General features: G+C 36.8%; 1 protein-coding gene and 2 long non-coding RNA genes across 9 annotated transcripts in view; 1 reads left to right on the top strand and 2 right to left on the bottom strand.

The window, feature by feature from the left end:
• The window catches only part of LOC149661429 (uncharacterized), a 91,201-nt gene that overhangs the window by 26,884 nt on the left and 43,226 nt on the right, over positions 1-21,091 (top strand). The window lies entirely within an intron of this gene.
• On the bottom strand, positions 3,162-3,591 carry LOC149661433 (uncharacterized). Its single transcript, XR_016368906.1, has 2 exons — positions 3,528-3,591; positions 3,162-3,445 (listed from the first exon to the last, which is right to left on the bottom strand). It is a non-coding gene; the product is annotated as an uncharacterized LOC149661433 (long non-coding RNA).
• LOC149661431 (kin of IRRE-like protein 1) overlaps positions 10,167-21,091 on the bottom strand; it is a 47,801-nt gene continuing 36,876 nt past the window's right edge. For 2 of the 7 annotated variants that reach the window (XM_089842943.1, XM_089842944.1), the window contains 7 exons: positions 18,970-19,263; positions 15,673-15,798; positions 15,588-15,609; positions 15,090-15,170; positions 14,212-14,356; positions 13,482-13,685; positions 10,167-12,214 (listed from right to left, as the gene is read on the bottom strand). In XM_089842943.1, the coding sequence (XP_089699069.1) occupies positions 12,164-12,214; positions 13,482-13,685; positions 14,212-14,356; positions 15,090-15,170; positions 15,588-15,609; positions 15,673-15,798; positions 18,970-19,263 (923 nt within the window). In that variant the 3' untranslated portion in view covers positions 10,167-12,163. Of the gene's footprint in view, positions 12,215-13,481; positions 13,686-14,211; positions 14,357-15,077; positions 15,171-15,587; positions 15,610-15,672; positions 15,799-18,969; positions 19,264-21,091 lie in introns of those variants that run through there. The other 5 variants (XM_089842945.1, XM_089842946.1, XM_089842948.1 and 2 more) reach the window with 5 other exon arrangements.

Here is a 21,091-nt window from a genome sequence, read left to right as displayed (position 1 = left end):
CCAAAAGAGAACGAAGATAATAGAAAAACTCCTACTCTAACATACACTCCCATTGAGGGGCGGAAAGGAGCCGAACCGAACCGAGAAAAGAGAGCTTTTTCCCGACCGATTGTTTGTTAGAGTGAGTTGAGTAAAGAGGATCCTCCGAGAATAAAAAGAGGAAATTTTGTTGAGTGAATTAAACGCGATGATGCTTCTCGATTAAAAAGGTTATCTACTAAGTTATGTATATATAATAGCATCGCTCGAAACGTGCTTAACGGAATGGAGAAATGAAACAGTTGCCTTTTGCAATCATACATCCCTTCATCTATTGTTCGACTAGATGGACAAAATTCTATTTCAATTTCAAAGTTTATTTCTTCAACTTTGTGTGTACATTTGAGTTACGTAAAATGTTTTCATTTCATCGTCTGAAAGAGTTGAACCTTGTTTCCTTTCTGTATGCAATGACTGTTATAGTGTCAATAACGACGTTTGATAGTTGCCTATAGAAGCTGGTGGGATATATAAGTAAAGCTTGAATTTCGTGCATCGCAAAAAAATTAAAAGAATTATATTTAGTTCTAAGTCTTCAATGGATCTCAACTTACAGAGGATTGAAATACGGTTAAGTGATACGATGCCAAATATTTATTTTTCTCCTTGTAAATCCAGCGATTCCATTAAATATCGCTTGAAAACGGAATAAAACGCACGATACTCAAGACGTACTAGGCCTAGCCTATGTATGCTCTAACTCAACGATAAGAGAATTAGGATCAAATTCTTTCAGGAAAACATTCCGTCTTTCCATATAGCACCCATCCGACCCGGGTTTGTTTACCCTGACCGAATTTGATAGCGAGAATGTTGACTTTCATTAAAATAATTGAGTGTTTGTTAGAATGCATTTCCGGAGAGTTCTCTTGGAATTAATCTCCTTTAGATACGATATTTTGAGACGTTCTTCGACTCCACTAGTATTTTCATGCGGATCTTCTTTTTCTCCACTCAAATTGAATACCTCTTGAACTTTTTGCCTCTTTTTACAAGTCTACATTGTGATTAGAAATTCATCTTTTGATGAAAACTACATCTAGTTATCGCGTGCACAGACAAAGCATGGTTTCCGGGATAAATATGTATGTACATCATGGTACGAAGATATGAATTAAAAAACCAACACGTACTCTTAAATAAGCCACTGCAGACAACTTATCTCAAAAAATTATAGTATTTGATTTACATCAGGCAATGGGTTTTTATCTTCTATACACATTTTGCTTCTCAATTTGCTGTTCAGTTGAGAGTGGAGAGAGAAACAGCCTCTTAGGATGCGATCAATTTTGAAATAGCGCGACCGAAGTATAGCGTGCACAGGGGTGTAACCCTCTTACCCCTTTCTCGATGGACTAACGTGGATAGGGGGATAAGAGACTCTCTTCTAAATCATTTATGATTCAATTCCTCGTAAGTGGCTCTCAGAATCAGCGCCATCCCCAACAACATCCTCTCCTATAGCGTTGTTTACCGATTAAGGAAAGATTTACTTTTTTCTTCCTATACCACTTCTCTAAAAGAACCTTTCTACCGGCTGGAGCTGATCTGATCGCCAGCGGCGCTCGACCAACTCAACAGGTTTTTTAAGGATAGCTAGACAAAATCAGAAACAAAATTTGTCAATATGGCACGGCTTCTTAGTACTCCAATTCAGATGTTTTTACCTCTCCGAGTGACGTATGTCACGGAGAGGCTCTAATTTCGACGTGTCTGTGTGTCTGTGTGTCTGTCTGTGTGTCTGTCTGTCCGTTGTTACACCCACGTGACCGCGTTCGCAGTTTGCAAATCGGAGCAAACGTATATTCAATTTCCAGACCGCATTTACAGTCCCGGAAATTGTATTCGACTTACAGGCTATTACTCCATTGCCTGTTTAACAACTCTGTTCATTTGTCCACCCCACATGGACACTAGTCTGAACTTATTGGCTTCTAAACACCACCATCTTCTAGTTTTTCGCCCATTCCACATGGACGGACACCAGTCTGTACTTACTGGCTTCTAAACACCACCACCTTCTCGTCTTTGTCCATTCCACATGGACACCAGTCTGTACTTACTGGCTTCTAAACACCACCATCTTCTATTCTTTGTCCATCCCACATGGACACCAGTCTGTACTTACTGGCTTCTAAACACCACCATCTTCAATTCTTTGTCCATCCCACATGGACACCAGTCTGCACACCTGGCTTCTAACACCACCATCATCCTTAAGGTTAAGACATACGCGGCGATCGGCTAGGGTTACGAGAAACGTCTAGCCTTCCATTGACGGGGTCTTCCGCCAAGGTTCACGCAATTGCGATGTTCTTATCCATAGCTGCGATTCGAAACCCTTATATACTACCTATTTGAGTAAGGCGACGCAACGGGCGTATGCTTCATTTCAAACGCCAATATTAGTCAGGTCTCTCAAGAATGTTTAATTGTTCTTTTTTAAAACGATGTAACGTTCAATAAGGCGAATAACTAACGAAGAAAATATTAAATATTAATTATATTTATTTTAATATTTAAGATAATCTTGTTTCTCAATTCAAAATTAATACGGAAAGAGTTAAAAAGCAGTCTATGTTATTGTCTGTGTGTGTCCGTCCGTTATTACACTAGTGCCGCAGTGCGCTGCGTTAGAAGTTCGTTTTGTTTTGATGTGTAAAGAAATCCTACAGAACCATAATATTCCCTTTATCCTTAATATAAAGTGAATATGATGAAATATTTTTCGTAATTATGATGCATTTAGTGCTTTTGTAGCTTTAAAGCTCTGTTTCATTTTAATATTCCAAAGAGTTTTACTAATATTATTATTTGAAATGGCTGTTTATAAATTACTAAAGCTATACTACATCTGTATATAGAATAATCCTTGGTTTAGTAATTTTATGAAGAAAGCTAAGAACTAGACTCCGGCGGGTATATCTAGTACTATTTGCAATAAGCTTAGTGAAATATAGAGTAAATAATTGAGGCCTGAGGTGATGTAAACTTTGGGTTTTGATTTTCGTGTCTGAAATGAAGAGACATGAACGGTTCAGAGTGAGCCGAAAGTAAAATACACTCTTAAATAATCAGGTTAAGATTTTATAATAGAAGAAAAGATCATGTTGGCAATTAGATTAGTAGGGCTAAGCTACAGAGTTTTTATTCTCTTTATGGTGCGCATTGACTATCAGTGCGTCTAGCTACAATTTAGCTTTGGTATTATCATAAGTTAATTATTTAACGTTAACACTCATGTTGGCAAACTAAGAATATTGTTTAGGTGAGACGAGACGATAGTGTTTACACTGCTAACCAGTTGTGAATGTAGCTATCAGAATATAGGGTAAACAGCTGAAGCGTAGACTTCATTTCCTGTTCTTTTTGCCATTAACTGATTTCCATGGGTCCAAGATTTATCCTTATTGGATGTAAAATGTCGTCTGCTTTACTGTATATTCTTTATGCTTGGAATACTGCTTCAATATTTCGAAAATTTTTACTTCAAAAAAGAGAAATAATTCCATATCTAGGTAAATAACTTTGTAGTAGTAGACCTCTTGACTCGGAGAGGTAATATTTTGGTTTTCCCAACTTGTTATCTATGTTATCGTTGTTGTTATTATTCACTCCTCTTGTCTAGTGATGTTTAGATATTTGAATTTGGCTTCAAAATTCATGTTAGAATAGAATAAATTCGTACGAGAGTAATACCAAAAGTGGATGAGAGGAAGAGTATGAAAATGGCCAAAAATCGCGAGTCATCAGAGTTTCGCCGTAGTTGGCCGTTTTATTGGCGTAGCTATACTGGGCCTGTTCACTCCCATAAACTAGTAGGTATTTTGTTAATTCGCGGGTACGCGGTTACCGACGTCTGCTATTGTGTATGCTAGAACTTCCTCGATTTGTGTTTGTAGTCAGGAGTTCAGGACAGAGTAGCTGGTAATGTTTTAAAAGGTATTTGAAGGAATAATATGGATTTAATTAAGGTTATCGAAGCAATAGAAGAGCACGTAAAACTAGTTACTTTTAAAACAAATCTCGGTAATTTAGCTATAGCGCGAGCAGCTTGCGTCGTGATGCGCGTGATCGAGTGGGCTATGGATAAACCAAGGAGCATAAATGTCTGAACTACTTTCAGTCGCGAGTTTGTAAGTCCATCAGTCACTAGTAAACTAAATAGTTATTGGCGAAACTTTGATGTTCGCGTTTTTTAACACAGGCTCTATGGTCATTGTCATACTTTCCCTATCATCCGCATTTGGTAATACGTATTCTCCTATTTGCCCAAATCGAATAAACAAATGTTGATTTCTTATAGTTATATGTATCTGACCGTTTTTTATTTGGTGAACCGTGTTTTTTTGCAAGAATGGCACACCGTGTACCTTATTTTATTGATTACTATAGCTTTTATGCAACGTTTACTTAAAAGATCTTTCTTCCCTGATAAGTCAGGTCTTTCATATATTGTTCTTCCTTACGTTTTCTTTTATCTTTTTGTTAGCAAACGTATTTCTTCTTCGAAATTTATATAGAACTTTATTGTTTTCCCTCAGGAAGTTTTCCTCCTCCTTTCGAAGTATAAACTCTTTTTTCAATTTCCCCAGATTCTTTAATATAACCTAGATTGTTTTTCCAGTGGAAGACGCATCCCCCCTTTCTCTCTTTCTCTCTTGAGGGATACATTAGGCGAATTTCTCCGCCTCGGAGGTACGCTAAATGTAATTAATCTGAAAGATTTCTCGGATAAGTTTCCCCAAAGAGTTAGTGCCTGGAATATATGTCTTCCTTAAAGGTCCAATGTTTTCTAGAGAGAAGCAATTAGACTTTGTCCTACTAAAATTCACAAGAATTCATAATCCAATACGTCTACCAAAATTCTCTTCTTTTCCATTCTCGGCGTCTTTTGTCTCGTTGTCCAAAAATGTTCAGCCAAAAGGTTGGACATTTGCCGAAATCTCAATTCTTTTAAATCTCGAGTTGATTTAAAGTAGAGAATATAGACTGTTTTTAACTTTCCGACCTCTCTATGACTTTCTAAACCAATTCAATCGATGAATTATTAAAACACGCGGTTGCCTGTCAACTTCGATTTTGCTCGACTAGAAAGATGGGCCTATCCGTAAATTTTGCTTTTGAACTTTCCCCCATCCTTTACCGTCACGCAAAATCTGCATTGCCAATGTGATTATTGACCTCGTCCTACTTATCGTTCGTTCCCTGTTGAAATTTTAATTGATTTTTACTTTAATCTAAGCCGCGTATATTTATCCAAACCTACTCAACCCTCTCGGTGGGAATTACCGAGGCTCGAATCATCAATCGTCTATTTCGCTTTTATACTTTAACAGTATAGTAATAGACGGCGGTTTCGACCCACCAGTTCAAAGCTCGGCATAATCGAAGGCCGTTTCACATCACATTCTAGACTAATTAAATTCAGACCATATTGGCTAAGGCCTAAGTACGTTTATATTTATTTTAGGCGAGTAATGAGTTAAGTTAGTTTTAGTTGATGTATTAAATATTTACATTCTAATTTATCTCGTTTATTATTGTTTTCATTCACTTGTTTAAGAACGGGAAAATGTTCAATGACACCATAAACAAATATTGACGTGAAAAAAAGTTACATTTTAAAAAGGGTGCATTATTTAAACTTTAAAAACCTTGTTCGGCTAAGGTTTAATTTTTTATTGTTTTAATATTTTACCCACCATCCTCCAGTGCTTACTCCAACCATATTTAACATCAACCGTAATAATTCCATGGGCTAATTGTTCCTCAGTACAATCACTACCAGTATAATATTGGTAAAATTCCGAAGAGTTGGTCTTCCATCCAATTCTGACCTATTTATGGTCTCGAAAAGTCCAGCCTTATCATTTAGACTGTTTCGTTTTCCAAAATTAATAATCGTTGTCTGTAGTATAACCAAGGCATAAGAAAAGATTACTGTAATATCGTATATTTTAATTAACGAGCTTCGAACGGAAATCACGTCTAGTTAAGTGATATTTTTTATTTGTTTAATTTTTTACTGGTAAATAGATGTCTAGACAAATTAATTCAATTATTATATTTAATCTGAGGGCCTTCCCCAGTCTAACCAAACAACTTTAATTTTCTTTTAATCGGAAAGAGCCCGGGCCACTCTTTTCTGTTGTCGTTTTGTAGTAGTTTTGCTTTTTCAAAAAGGGCCACAATTCGTATATTAAGGGGGACCAAAAGGGCGATTCGAACCTCGTTCAGAAATTATGGCATTAATTCGAAGTTATTGAGTACAGTGGAGTTACTAATCGGTGTTTTATTATATGGCAAGAAGCCAGAACAATGGTCTGATTACTAGCGGTTAATCTATTTTTCTTTCCTAGTGGGGGAGAGATAAACAATACGAGTTTACTCTTTATGTTTACCGTTCCCCGGACATTAATTTAACTTTTAACGGAGGCGAGTTTTGGGTTTGGTTTTGTAAAGGAGGTTTGGCGGCTGCCATTTCGACATATACGAATGAAGCTCATGGGGTCCTTCTAAGTCGTATTCTTATTGCACCCTGGGGAAATACCCCTAAAATGGAGGAAAACGGCCTTCTAAAATACCAGCTCTCACGCGTTATATTCTCGTAATAACTCTCTTTCCGCTTCTGGAATCCACCTAGTTCCTTTTCCAGTTCAGTTTTTGGAATAATATAGAGTAGGCCATCGTATTTCTCGAGCATATATATATATTGCATCATTGTCTTTTATTATTTACGTGAAAACCCTGGCGGCTATCGCGCTCTAAATAAATGATATTTTCCACTCAGATTGCGACGTTGTTGGACTATAGATTAAAGACCACGATAACCGAAATTAAATCGCCTTAAGGGAGAGCCAAAAAGGCACGCGAAATGTTTAAAACATTCGGCCGACCATTTTTCGTTTAAGCGACCTCTCTCTCTTCTATCAAAAGCTTATTACACCAAAGTGCACGAAAATATTTCATAGCCATTTTGCACATAAGACTTTACGTTTTTCTCCAGGGTTAAACGTCATTAGACACTACGGAAAAACATTTGTAACTAATAACTTCAGACTAAACCACTTCAGCGTTTACCCATTTTCTTATACTCAAGAACTTAATTGAAGCCGCCAGGTTTCGAATTAAAATTTAAATAATAATTCATAGTCCAATTTTAATATTTTTGGTTGGTTTATACCGTTATAAGGGCTGATGGACCTTAAGTTTGTGAGTAATATATTTTCCCAAGGATAGGGAATTAAGACGGTCCTGTGAATTCCGTCTTCCATTAAGAAGATAAGAGGTTTAAATCTCTCTTACGAAACGGGTTGCATTCGATATTGGATATTTTCTATAGCACGCCGTGTGATTATTCTTTGAAGTTAAATCTCGCGTTTCTCTTTACTTTAGCTCCAAGCCTTTGCTAACAACCCTAAACTATAAGGATTCCATCGCAATTTTCTTGGGAGTCGCGCGAGCTGTTGACTTTTTTCTCTCAGAAAGAATTTGAAAAGTCCGTCCCAGAAAGTGCCAGCTTCTCACGTAAATGCCATTAGAAAAACTGTAGAAAAAAGAACTACTTCGGAATACTTACGGCTTAGCGAAAAGGGTCTTCGTCTATATTGTCGTAACAAGTTGCTCAAGGAATATTAATGTCTTCCTTTCGGAAGTTGGATCTGCAGTATTATGAATGAATTTTCCTGTAGCTCTTTCATACAGCGTGATTTTTAACGTACAATCGAAACAACGATTAATAGTTTTATGGTAGCTAATCGAAATTGATGTTAGTCTTGCATAATTAAATGATAACATAGACCTGTTTACGTACATTTAAGATAATTACTTATGTTATATAATTAACAAAATTAATTGACGATTATAACGTAATAAAGCTTCAACAAACCTACCTTAGCTTATGAAATCAATATGATATTTAATAAAATAATTTTTGTTGAAGGGTGAAGTGAAAACTATCGAAGAAATTCTCGAGTTTTCGGGAGAAAAAGTTTGTCGTTTACTCGTGCCGCTTTTCGCTAGGTTGTCGACGTATTTGGGGTATTTTCGCCGTCTTTTTCGCTTTAGAATTTATTCTCTGTCGTACCTCAGGCCGCTTTTTTTCCTGGCTATTTTCTTTTAGCGCGTACGCGATCGACGCGATTTTTTCGTCATCGGTCATTTTGGTTTGGAAGAAGCCGAGCTCCCGAGAATTGGAATCCAGAGGGCTGTCTTGGGATGGAGGAAAGAGTAAAGAGAAGAAAAAACTCTAATATAAGGCTCCCGAAACGTGTTCCATTGAAAAATGTTTATCGAGCCGTGGAAATGGAAACATTATTCTTCCGAAATGTGTGACACGACTGTTTTTTTTTGTTGTATAAAACTTGCCGCACGTACCAATGTAAACCGTTAGATTTTTTATTCTTTCGGTTCTTGATATACGCTAACGTCGGAAAGCTAATATAAATGCACGACATAACACAGTGACTGTCTCCTTATCGCTATAGCTAAGAACTAGTAGTCAAACACGACCCAAAGCTGTCCTATAAGAACCAGGAACCGTTTCCGTAGGGTAGCTTTGATCGTTTCGGAGGAAATTGGTTAAAGAGTTAAACATACTACGACGTATCAGTTTCAGTTTTGTATGTTTTCCTTAACTACGCCGCAAATATAGTTGTCAGCTTGGTTAATACGAAATTTTCTATTAAAAACGGTTGAGATTAGTGAAAAGCAGCTGAATGGCTTTACAAGATTCCATTTGCACGTTTTCTGAAGAAACATGAATTTAATTCCGGAGAATACCTGTAAGATGGCTTCTCCTTACACCGCGGTGTGCTGCGTGTGAAACATTTCTACAGGCGCGTATTGAAAATGCATAGGGAAATTTGCCCCTGTAAGGCATCTTACTAAAATATACAGGGTGATTCAGATATGTCATCCATAAATTAAGGGGGATACAAATATATTATTGAATTGAAAATGAATATAAAAATGTTTATTTAGGGGGTTCAGAAACCGTTTATCGGATTATATTTGATATTAATATTTTATTTCGACCGTTCTGTCTAATGTACATCAATTTTGGACATTTTTGTTTTCCAATTTTCCCTAGATCTCCCTCTTCGTATATTAAAATATTAAATTATTTCGCGTGCATCGTAAGATCATCGAATAGTTTACTTTATCGTTTAAGAAAATGATGTTGGTGATATAATAGGACACCGATCGAGGGGATCTCCCCCTAACAAAAATATCTATTATTCGCTGAGGGAAGAGACGATCGGGATCTTCGGCCACCGAAAATCATTCGGAGGAGTAGGGGTGTAGCCCCATGTACATTACTGTACATCTGTAGATACTAGTGAAGGAGAAGAACCGGGGAAACTAAACGCGACGAGGAAATTTGTTTGGCATCGAGCCAGTTCCATCGCAGGATCGATAATATGTCTCTCTTAACTTCTCTACTCTCCGGAATCGAGGAGAAACTCTTATCCCTCCTGGTCCATAGCAGCATCTCGACCAAAGAAAACTAAAAAGTTTTGAAACGTTTGTAAAATTCTCAGAAGACGCTTCGAGCGTGTATTAATGGAGAATTTAATTTTCGACTCTCTTTGATATATAATCCATATATAGAAAATTGATTGGACGGAAAAATTTAGTCTTGAAGGTAGCTTAAATATTTCTAAGGAAGTTTTTTTTTTATTTTTGAATTTTTTCAAAAAGAGAAATATGGAAGGGAATTATAAGTTTTAGTAAAAGCTTTTCCATTCCAGTCAATGTTTCTCCAACTATATAGGGTAATTAATAACTATTAATAATTAGTTAACACAGATAAAAATATATAATTTCCGGCATCCAATTTTTATCAATGGCCTGTCATCATCATTCATCAATCATGAAAACAGTTTAGTTTTGAACTTCAGAGGAATTTTTATTCATACTAACGAAATAGTTGGAGAAATTTTAAATTTTTTCAAACAGTTGGAGCTCATTCTGTTCTGAAAGGCTCTTCAATTGAGCAGGTACCGGAAATTAAGGATTTTTTTGCTACCACCTGAAACCCTTCCCAATTTTGAGGAAAATCGTATTGAAAAAAAAAAATTCAAATAGCTAGGAGACGTTTGTTTGTTAATTTGTTTTTAAACGCTTTTTTATTATTTGTAACAAAAATACTTGGAAAAATCAGTCTTTACACAATGAGAGAAAACCCAAGAATGATGGAATGTTGTCGATCCTTACGCGATAATTATTATAATTAATATCATATTAATTACTTTCCTTTTAATTATTAACACGTATCTCGCTCGAATTATCGAATTTTACATTTCTCTTTTCATTAAGTATTATTATCAACATTATTAATACGGTTTGATACCTTTTTATATTTTAGTTAGATTATTATTATTATTGTTATTATTTTTCCTAGACCTATATCGAATGAGAAAGCGTAAAATTCTATTATGTTTTTATATCGGTTTCTTTCGTTTTATGCCCCTAAGAACGTAAAAGATTCTATAAGTACAATTCCATTTACAATTAATTTAACCTCGGCTTAGTTATTATATTTCTCCCCCATTTTTCGTAGACTATTTAATAGAAGAACCGACGATTTTTTTATAGTATCTAAAGAGTTCTTATATTTGACGCGATCCGTGTACAAATTTGACAAATTAAGTTACTTGTTTCGAAGTTATTTGTATATTTTCCAACTTTAATATACGGGAAATAGGGACGTTTGCTTCAATGGCGATTTTTTTTCATGTGTCCTATATTTTAATTGGTTTTTAATTAATTAATAGACATTAAGGGTCGATGTTTCTTCGGTATGAGGGACGTTTAATTAAGGTTGAAAATCCCATATTTTTGTTTACGTCTCTTCTCAGAAGAAATTATATGTATTATTTACGAAATATTATGTACACTTTGCCATTCATCTCTTATCAGATAATTTTTTTTCACTCTTGTTTTTGGTGGGAATTTATGGAATAGTTTAAAAGTCGATAATACAATCGATACAGCGACCCCAACTTGTTAAGATAATTATCTGAATGTTCTTTTTAATATATATTTATCCGTTTTCTAACTTACAGCTCGTTTTCTTTCTTTGAAATGTTTTTAAAGGTATTTGTAAGTGATTTACGAGTACGTCACTTTCGCACCATTGTCCTTAGAACACATACGTCGAACCAAACACTTTAAAGTATAACTTCTTTTCCATCTGGTTGTATTTTTATTTATATTTTAAAAAGGCACAACTAAATCGTTTTAGTTTTTTTATTTATATATATATTCGAACGACGTCTTTATACTTTTCTGAAAGTTAAAGTGATCCCCGGTTTCTGTTTGTGTGTGTAAAAGTTGGGAAATATCTGATGTTTTTTTCTTTTTCATCACTTTCTCTCGCACGTAACACTCGCAAAGATGTTCGGAAAAATGTTTCTTTTTTTTTTTCTTTATAAACACGATTTTTTTTTATCTCAAATTTTTCTTGGATGAGGCGCGAAAAAAAATCGTTACTTCTTAAAGATCGAGAACGTCGTTTAAAAAAGAAAAGGGTCTATGTTATAAAAAAAATTTGAGGAAAAAAAATGGAAAAGAAAAAAATCTGGATTCTCTCTGTTGAGAAAGAGTTGGGTCTTCTTTTTCTTTTTCATCTTGAGGGTTGGGCGTTCTTTTTAGTGGCGCAAACGGGCTACCGCGTGTCACTGCGAACGTCAATCGATGAAAAATACAGTAAAAACGGGGTCTGCTGCCCGTGGTATAGTCCCGAGAAAAAAACCTCGGCCCCGAGACTCGCGCAAACTCGCGTATCAGATTGAGTAGGAATATCACTGAGAACTCATCCCGACGGATTTTTCCTCTTTTTTCATATATATATATCGCGCAATTTCTTTTGTTTCTTTCTTCTATTGACTCTTTTTCTTCTTGGCTCATCTCTCTCGACAATTTTTATTACATATTTTTTTTCTCTATATAGATATTTTTATGTTTATTTATATATATATATTTCATATTTATTTTACCCCCACATTAAGCGAGCGAGCGAGCGAGTAGAGCGACGCGTACGTTCGTATATATACCATTTATAGCTCATCGGTATTTCATATAATCCGGCACAGCTGGTACGAGTTTTCATATAATTTTAAATCATGGTAGATTTTATTCGAACGTCGTGACTCGGCCAAGGAGGAACCTGTATAAATGTTTGTATAAAATGAGATAGTAGTTAGATCAAGGAAAAGGGATACCCTTGGTTTCGTTTGGTAAGGCTTGACGTAAAATTTATAACGTTATTTTAAAAATATTTTAAACACGTCCGCCAGAATTAACTGTCTACCAACGCTTGTAATGAAGTCTAGTTAGTTATTTGTTAAATTGATAAAATATTAAGGAAGAAAAGTGGCTTAATCTGGGTATAATTCATATGCCAAAACCGTTCCGTTTCGCTGTTCATATATTCCCAAGGTTACCAGCGGCTGTTTTCCCTTGGCGCTGCTATTAGAGTCATTCATCGCCTCGGTCAAACAGGTATTTCTCCGTCGCACGAGTGACATCAGCTTCGTTCGGAATTAATATACTTCTCTCTCTCTCTCTCCCCCCTCTCTCTCTCTGTTCTCTCTTTCCCTTGTTTGCTGAAAATTTATCTAGGACAACTTTCCCCAAACTAATTTCGTCCTCCGTTCCTTATTAGCTTTGGCTCCTCCAAACGAGTAAAGGATTATAGTTGAGTTCCCGCTCTTCTCCTTCCTCTTTTGGCGCCAAATAACGATTTGTCACTTAAAAGATTCGCCTCTTGATATCTCATATTTTGGCTTTAGCGCGAGAGTTCGAGAGAGCTGAGGAGAGAAAGTTGAACGATTGTAGCGCGCCAACGTTTTCCGTGATATATATAGGTTGCGAAATACAAAAGGAATGTCCGTAAACCAAGTGCGATTAATTTTGATTTATATTCCCTTTCTCACACTCTCACAGTCTCTCTCTCTCTCTCGCTTCCCAAAGCTAGCTTTCTCAGTTATCCCTTATTGGAGTTTGGCGCGTACTGCTGGATAAATACTTTGAATCACGTCGCGAAACTTTATCACGCTCGTTTCCTTGAAAAAATCTTTTTGGAGCAATTTTTTGGAAGAAGTGGGGCGAGAAGTTAACCACACGGTGAATTCCGCTCACCTTTTTCAATACATTTTAAGGAAAATGCTTTGAAATTATTCCTAAGGATTCGTGGAATTTTGAACGACTTCAATTACATTATTTGGATTTAACAAAACGGTTAAATGAATTTCCGCACGAGAAATAATAATGCCTAAATTTTAAACTAAGGCCGAAGAGGTTTCTTACGTTTGAATATCTGTGTTAAATTCACGGTTAAAGTTCTAGAGGCTAGAATAAATTTGAGCGATAGTTTTGACGTGTGGTTATTTCCTCGGATAAGGGTGCGAAAAAAAGACTGTCCAAAAACTCACCTCCATCTCGTCGTAATAGGAGCTGCACGGCGCGTTGGTCACGTCGGCGCCCCTGCCGCGGTAGCGCCTTTCGCTATCGACTAGCGTTTCGGGCCACTGAATTTCGTCCCTGTCCTGGTAAGGCAAGTGGTGAGTCTGGAAGCCCGGCTGCTCCACGTACAGGCGATGATGAGACTCTTCCTCCGACGGAATCTCTTGAGAATCCTTCGCAAAGATTTCGTTTCTTATTTCATATCTTTTCCGAGATCTCCACATCCTTTTATTTTTTCCTTTTTTTCTCGCCCCGGGACCTAGCTAGCTAGCTCGCCTTATTTTTTGGTTTTTAGACGTTTTACGAAATCATAGACGTCCCGCGCGCCTATCCGGATAAAGAAACCGCTTGCACGCCACGGGCCATGGAAATAAATTTACAGCGAAAATGTCTGAAGCGTTTATGCTAGTCAGCTACGAAGTCAAACCTACCTTAAGTCGCTTTAAAATTTATGGAAAATGTCAACCCATTTAAGATGAAACTACCCACCCTTTTAGTTTAAGAAAATGGGATAACTTACTCTTTACCAGGAAACTTAACTTATTTTAGCTCGCGTTTATTTTCATTCCACGTATTCGTGTCAGTGTTAAAGAGCAAAGCCATTATTTTTTTTTACGATAACCGACTGAAATGTATTTCCGCCTATTTTCCCGCGAGGTGGGAGAAGCTACCGTATTATTTCGCCGCGCCATATCTTACGTGATAAACGTTCATCTCCACTTCGTGATATCTCCTGTCATTGGAATTTAGATTGTCGTAATATTTTTGAGTAGCCTTAACGCATCGCACCGGATACCATTCTTGATCTTGATTCCAATTATCTGGAGGAGTACACACGAAAGAACTGAATCAAAATGAGTTACATCTTTCAAGCTAATTCTTTCCAAAGGAAAGACCATCGAAAAGCAAAGATATTTCAATTAGCCTTAATTAGAAAGCCTTAAATGCTTTAACGGTAAAAATAAAATTAAACCCCCTTATTACCCGATAGTATTAAAATTAAATTAATTGGTGGCCATTTTAGGAGGCGGAAAATTTAAGCTTTATCCGATTTATCGTAAGGGCTTGGGTTTACTTAAAGTCCATTTGCTTTCTTTTATGATGAAAAAAATTATTCCTATTTCAATCGAGAGTGTACCGTTTAAATAATCTCGAGACCAGAATAACCTTTGACCTATAGGATAATATTAAACGCAAGATGCGAATCTATCCTTTGTTTATATTTTCCATGAGATATTGCAATTGGACTTTAAACTGTGCTAGAATTCCTGGAAATGGTTGCTTTTTATTGGTTCGAGCTATTTGATCCCTTTTTTCTCTTTCTCTCCGATCGAGTGTACGATCAGGATTTTTCTCGCGGTTCAGTTTGGGAAGGAAAAAAGGGAACGTAACCATACTGTAAGGGATCGAAAGGCTTTTGAGGCAGCCCTTATCAAAGGATTAGAGCGCGAATTTTGAGAGAAGCGATCTTTCCTTCAGCGTCAAAGAGGAAAGGTATTCGGTTGAGACAGAGAAAAGGGGGCGTAGGATGAGCTTAATTCCCGGCCTCTGTAGTGATGGCTTACCACAATACTCACTCCTCAAAGGGACCACATCTGGACTGTTCTGAGAAGATGGAAATCCCTTCCCCTCCGATTTGGCTTCGGAAGACGATCTGCCTTGAAGGGGTGGGAGAAACCAAATATATGGAGTAACCCGGGTCACGCGATGATGTTTCTCCCTTTGTTGGCCTAACAATTCTTAATTCTCACGTGTTTTAGGATATAGGTACCGGTTAGGTAGGCCTAAATTCGACTTTCCCCAACACACAAACATTCCAGCTCAGATCTTAGGTTCAAGAAATACTTTGTCACAACTTCGTCGTGTTTCTCTAGGTTTCGAATGTCATAGTTTTTTTGTCTTTCGGAACAAAAAACACCGCGTTCGACTTTAAACCTAGACAAGCACTACAAGATTGTCATCAATGCTAACATGGGTCTTAGAATAGCCTTACTTTACTCAAGGTACAACCGAATTAAGGGTCAGTCGAATTACTAGAGTTTTAAGGAGAATTTTCGTGAATTTAGATTACTCACTTTCCCTCGTCACTGTGGTTTTCTGTAATGGAATATTTCAAAGTATGTTTTCTTGATTATAACTTTGATTATAAATTTGAGGTACCTGTTTGCTTTTGTTGTCTCCTATATCTCAGGACAACGACAATAATGACGGCACCGACCACTAGGGCTAAAATGACTCCCGTGATTATTCCCAGAAGTGGACTTAACCCCGTGTTCGTGTCCTTCCCTGTTGGAAAATGTTAAGTTGAATTTAATACTTTTCTTGATTTGACTCGTAACTTTTCTATTCCCCTAGCCACCCATTGAGGTTTTCGCTGACTCTGAAAACTCTTTCTCTTTTAAGAGGCGTTTAATAGGAGTCGACTACAACTATACTGATTGGACCGAAAGTTTTAAGGGATTAGCAAAGCGGTTCGTGAATTTTGCAACTACCCCGCTTTTCCCTTAAGAGGGTTTCACCTTCTAGCTTAGAGTAAACAACTAGCGGAGTTCATAAATTTTTAAATTTAAGGTTAAGAGGTTCATAATTCTGATACATGAAATTCCTTTAAATGTGTTATAGTCCTATTTCTCCTCTTTCCAACTATACTAAATACCTGGGGTTTAAACAATCACAAATCACGGGATTTTTGATAAAAATAAAATTGTTGAAATGGACTAAAATCAAAATTTGAGACCAAGAGTTTAGTAATATTTTTAGTTATATGCTGGTGGTGATTGCATTTGTTTCAAGACTACAAATAACTCTTAATGAATAATTTATTGCACTTCAAACATTGAAGGGCTTTCGTGTAAAGGAGTTCACCCTTTAAAATTTAATATTAGACCTAAATTATTAATAAAATAGCAAGGAGTTCAAATTAATTTGATCACTCTTATGAAAAGTGAAGATGAAGTTTTTTATAGTTAGTTTCCTAATCGAAAAAATTCTTAGCTAGTTCTTCCAAGATATTGAGACTGGTTGGCTTTCTCTATCGATCCACTCAAAGTACGTCAAGTGACTAATACAAAATTCACGAAGTTAGGTACGTGAAAATATAAGAGTGCTACCTCGTTTTTTTTCGTCTCGTAAGTTAAACTAAGACGTAAATAAAATATAAAATGCTAGGTCTAACCTCTTAAAAGCCTTTTTATATATAGGAGGTGTAAGTTGCGAGTTGCCTTAGGAAACTTGAGTGACGTTCTCTCGCCGGTCCTAAGTCATTTGAAATTGGAGCTTGGGGAATATATCGCTACAAGTTTTACAACAGGCATGCACGCGTGCTTTTCTCGCTTAAGCCGTATAGTGGGAAATTATATTACGAATCCATGTCTTAAATGTCGCCTAAAATTAAGCGTTCTCTGCAAATATGGACGAAGGTCTGTCGTAACGCTACGACTCTGGTGTTTTTCAAGAATGTTATAAAGGTTTTAGGGCTAAGAAAAGGCGGCGCCCATATGTTCATCTTCCCACAAATTATATCTCTCATAGGATTGGTATGATGCAGTGTGGTTCAGATCAAAAAATATTAATTTTAATTGACTTTTCAAGTGCAATATAAACATTAATGGAGTGGTTTTAAATCAATCTAGCGAGTGTTCTTGATCTGAACCATCCTGAATAGGTAGATAAAAAAGGTAACGTTTTGCTGCATCCCCCACCCAGTCTTTCGTATCTCATCGTAAGAGTGGACGGTTTGAAGCGTTTTATATCCGGAAGGTTAGTTCTTTTGTTACAACCCGCGGTTGCGAAAAGCGCCTTATCTCTTGGACAACTAAAAATTATACGGCTCTAGTCTAGCGGTCTCCGCTCCTCCCTCATCTCTGACGTATTTTAAAGAAACAGTCTAGTACGTAGCGCCTACGAAAATACTTCAAAAAGTTTCACAGTCTATTTTAACTTAATCAAACTGCGGCTGATCAGTTTCAGGCTCAATGTCGTCAGTTATCGAATTCTATGAGAATACGTAAATTCCATTCACAAATCTCTTACAAGACATTATCCTTAAAATTGTCATTGTCATTTGAGACTTGCACTTTATAGATGAGGACGCTCAGAGGATGGAAAGAGAAAAACCTTTAAGCGTCTAGCAAAGTAAGAGAAAAAAGATCCAGGAGGGAAATAGGTGCTGTACCTTCAATAACTTTTAGCCCATGAAAGATAAAAAAAATATTTTGGGGGGTGATAAAAAGATGGGAGAATTCTGCGTGGCTAGAAAGAAATTGGGAAAAAACATAATAAAAAAAGGTGGTGGTGTAAAGACGCGCTACTTCTTTGTGCCTATCCCTTAGATCTTTAATCACAAACGTAATTTGGCCCTCCTGGAATTTCATCATAAAGTGTTTATGCTCGTGGACTTTATTTTCACCAATAACGTTTTTCAACGCTCTAGGAAAAAAAAAAAAGGCTAGCGGCGGTTTCTGGGCCTTCTCGATCGTATCAGGCCTTTTTGGTTAAGGCTTTGAAAGGGGTATTTCTGCGCTTAGAGAAATATGAAACTACTTTTTTTTCGTAGCATCGGCTTTGATCGCTTCAAGCCCAGCTAACGCTCTGTTAGGGAGAAAATTACGAGGCCCGGTAGTGGTGGCTCAGAGTTTTTAATTCCAACGCTAGTCTTTTGATATTGGATACGCATTTTTATTCGAGGGATCCTAGAGTTTTTGGAAGAGTACGATAAAAATTTCTCCAAAAAATAAAAAAAAAACAGATTGCAAATTGAATTTTATCACACTGGCTTTAGCTCGAATGAAACTTTAAACGAACTTTTTGGAGCCGAGGCTTAAACATTTTTTGGGGTCGACGGTTCTATCCTTATTCAAATTAAATCGTTTTAATTTTTTTTTTTTTTTGCGTTTCTTCATCTTTTCCCTTTGTCCTTTTTTGAAAAGTGAGAAGATCTTCATTTTCTTTCTAATTGAAATACTCGGTTTTCAAATTTATGTATCCGAACTCGATTAAGACGTTTTGTGGACAATAATTACCCCCGAACCTTCATTTTCGGTTCTTTTAAAAGTAACGAAGGATAATATACCCGCACTGAGTTTAAATTAGTTTCGCAAAATGTTAATTCGAAAATAGAAGTTTTTGGGTGAAGATGCTTCATAGGGGTTTTGTACCCCATGTATTCCCTATGGCCCCTATAAAAATGTTTCACGTGCTAGACACGTAAGTTCAGGGAGAAATTTGTCTTCCGAAATTTGAACAATTATCTACTAAATTCATCTAAACAATAATCTTTGTAAGATAAACATACTAAATTCAGTGATATAGTGGACTAATTATTTTTAGCATTATGTATATTAGATTCTACGGAAGAAAAGGTTTGTTGAATTTGTGAGATGAAGTTTATAACCACGATTTAATCGTCTTTTGTAAATGATTTGAAACGCGAGTAGTATATTCTAAAGTTTTTCTTACCAACTTGTTTCTGAGCTGCGGGTTTCGTAGCGGTGGCCAGTGTGAAGGGGTCGCTCCTGCCTTTAACATTGGCGGCGTACAGAACAATGCTAAATTGCGTGCCCGGTGGTAAGCCGTCGATGTGAAAATTGGGAAAATCCGGCCTAGATACGTTCCTCTCAAGTTTTTCCTTGTTATATAGTTCCATGAAATAGCTTGGAGGCAGACCGTTGTTGTCTCCAGGTTGGCACTCTACCGTAATGGTTTCCGTCGTGAAATTGGTCACGAAGCAACTCTCTAACCGGTCCGGAGGTCCTGAAGAGAGAGAGAAATGATACGGACGATGGAGGAGAAAACCAATGAAGTAGAAGGATGGAAGGATTGATAGGAAGAAACTCCGATAAATAGAAAAGAAATCCCATTTTCAATTAGACTAGGAGAAAGAGATCCATGGAAGAGGTAACAAAACTCCCTCGGAAATAATAAGCTTATTTTTAAACCCCGTAAGTGAGGAACAAAACTACACCTAAGCCTAAATATATTGACTATACATTACGCCAGAGATAGACCGGTTAAGTTATTTCCTCTCTCATGCTAAAGCATAGTTTTCAGCAAAAACAATGTGCTTTAACGGGCCACAATCTCTTACTTAATAGGCTTATGATACTACCCTAAAGATATCGAACGTCCGTGGTGCCGTTTTTCAAGAAATGCCTTCGGGAAGGGCGCCAAAAAAGGATTAGATCCTTTTGTTGCGCGAAGGACACCGAAGACAAAAAAGAAAAATAAAGAGATATTGCAAAAAAGGAAGAAAATTCAGACAGGATAAATAAAAAGCAGTATCTGAAGAAGAAAACTAAAGAGAAAAATAGAAGAGAAAGCTATACATGTACGTGAGTGAGAAACGGTGTGCTTAAAAGGAACGCGAGGGGAAACGCGGAATTGTACTGTGTAGGAAAGCGATTTCGCTTCTTCCGATTGTTCTTGTTGTTCGAAAGACCTCGGGTTTCAAGGTTTGACACCTAGGCTCGTCTCTCGCCTTCCGAAGGTCCACTTTCTCTCTAAGACTATATTCTCACGCAATCATGGAAGCGCCTCGATTTTCCATATAGAAAACGTAACGTTTTAGGTCCTTCCAACGTTGAAGAACTAAAGTTCTCGCGAGGAAAGCTATAAACGATCAATAGAAGCATTTTGACCTCCATAATACAACAAAAGAACGCCCTGGCTTCGAAGAAAAAAAGAATTCGGATCCATCCAAGGTTCTATTCGGAAAAACTTTTTTTCTACCCAATATACGCGAAACACGCCGATGCTTTTCAACTTAACTTCCGAATAGTAAAGAGGAGAGACTATACTAGATTCTATAGCGAAATAAATTGAAATGGTGAGATGTCAAGCTATTTCAAGAAATTATTCGCGAGGGATATAAAATAAAAAAAAGGGAAAGAATTCTAGCGCGGAAATCCTATAGATCAAAAAGATTCGAGCCAGCGACAAACGCTCATCACGGAAGAACTGAAGACGCGGCTATCTGCATAGAGAGAAAAACAACAATGAAGACGAATAATGGAGCGACGGATATCCGAAAAGAAATTCACTTCAGTCTCCTAATGTCCGGGAAACCTGTGATTTATATATATACATATTCTTACTTGCACTATTTGTTTGCGAGCTATAGAAATTTCTGCTCTGAAAATAAATGGCCTAAACAACCCAAATTTAGTTAGTTCTGATCCAATTTTCAACATAATCCTCAGAGTTGAAAACTTGAAACCAATTGCTAGGTACGACTTAGAGATCAAAGTTAGTTTTAATCCACTGTAAGTTTAATTAAGGTTAATATTTATTACGAGTTTCACTTTAGTCGGACAAAGGTCTGCAAGGTGTCGGGTTTAATTTTAATTCGGAAAGTAACAGAATTGTAGAAGCAGCGAATAACGAAGCTTGATTGAATCGCCGAAGAGCTAATTCGATAATCGAAGCCCTTTCATAAATAATAACGAAAAGTCACGTTTCCTATAAATTCGGAATTGGAGAGGCTATAGTGTTGTACGAAGTTTACCCCGTTACTTCCCTATAACTTCGATAAACTCTCTCTCTCTCTCGCTTTAGTCTCTAGTTTTACTAGAAATTAATAAAC

This window comes from Phalangium opilio, unplaced genomic scaffold (genome assembly GCF_054372755.1).
Source record: "Phalangium opilio isolate 3A_F unplaced genomic scaffold, DU_Popi_V2 ptg000070l_1, whole genome shotgun sequence".
In the NCBI taxonomy this organism is placed as follows: Eukaryota; Metazoa; Arthropoda; class Arachnida; order Opiliones; family Phalangiidae; genus Phalangium; species Phalangium opilio.
The sequence above is the reverse complement of the archived record's forward strand: the minus strand, read 5'-3'. Positions and strand labels throughout refer to the sequence as shown.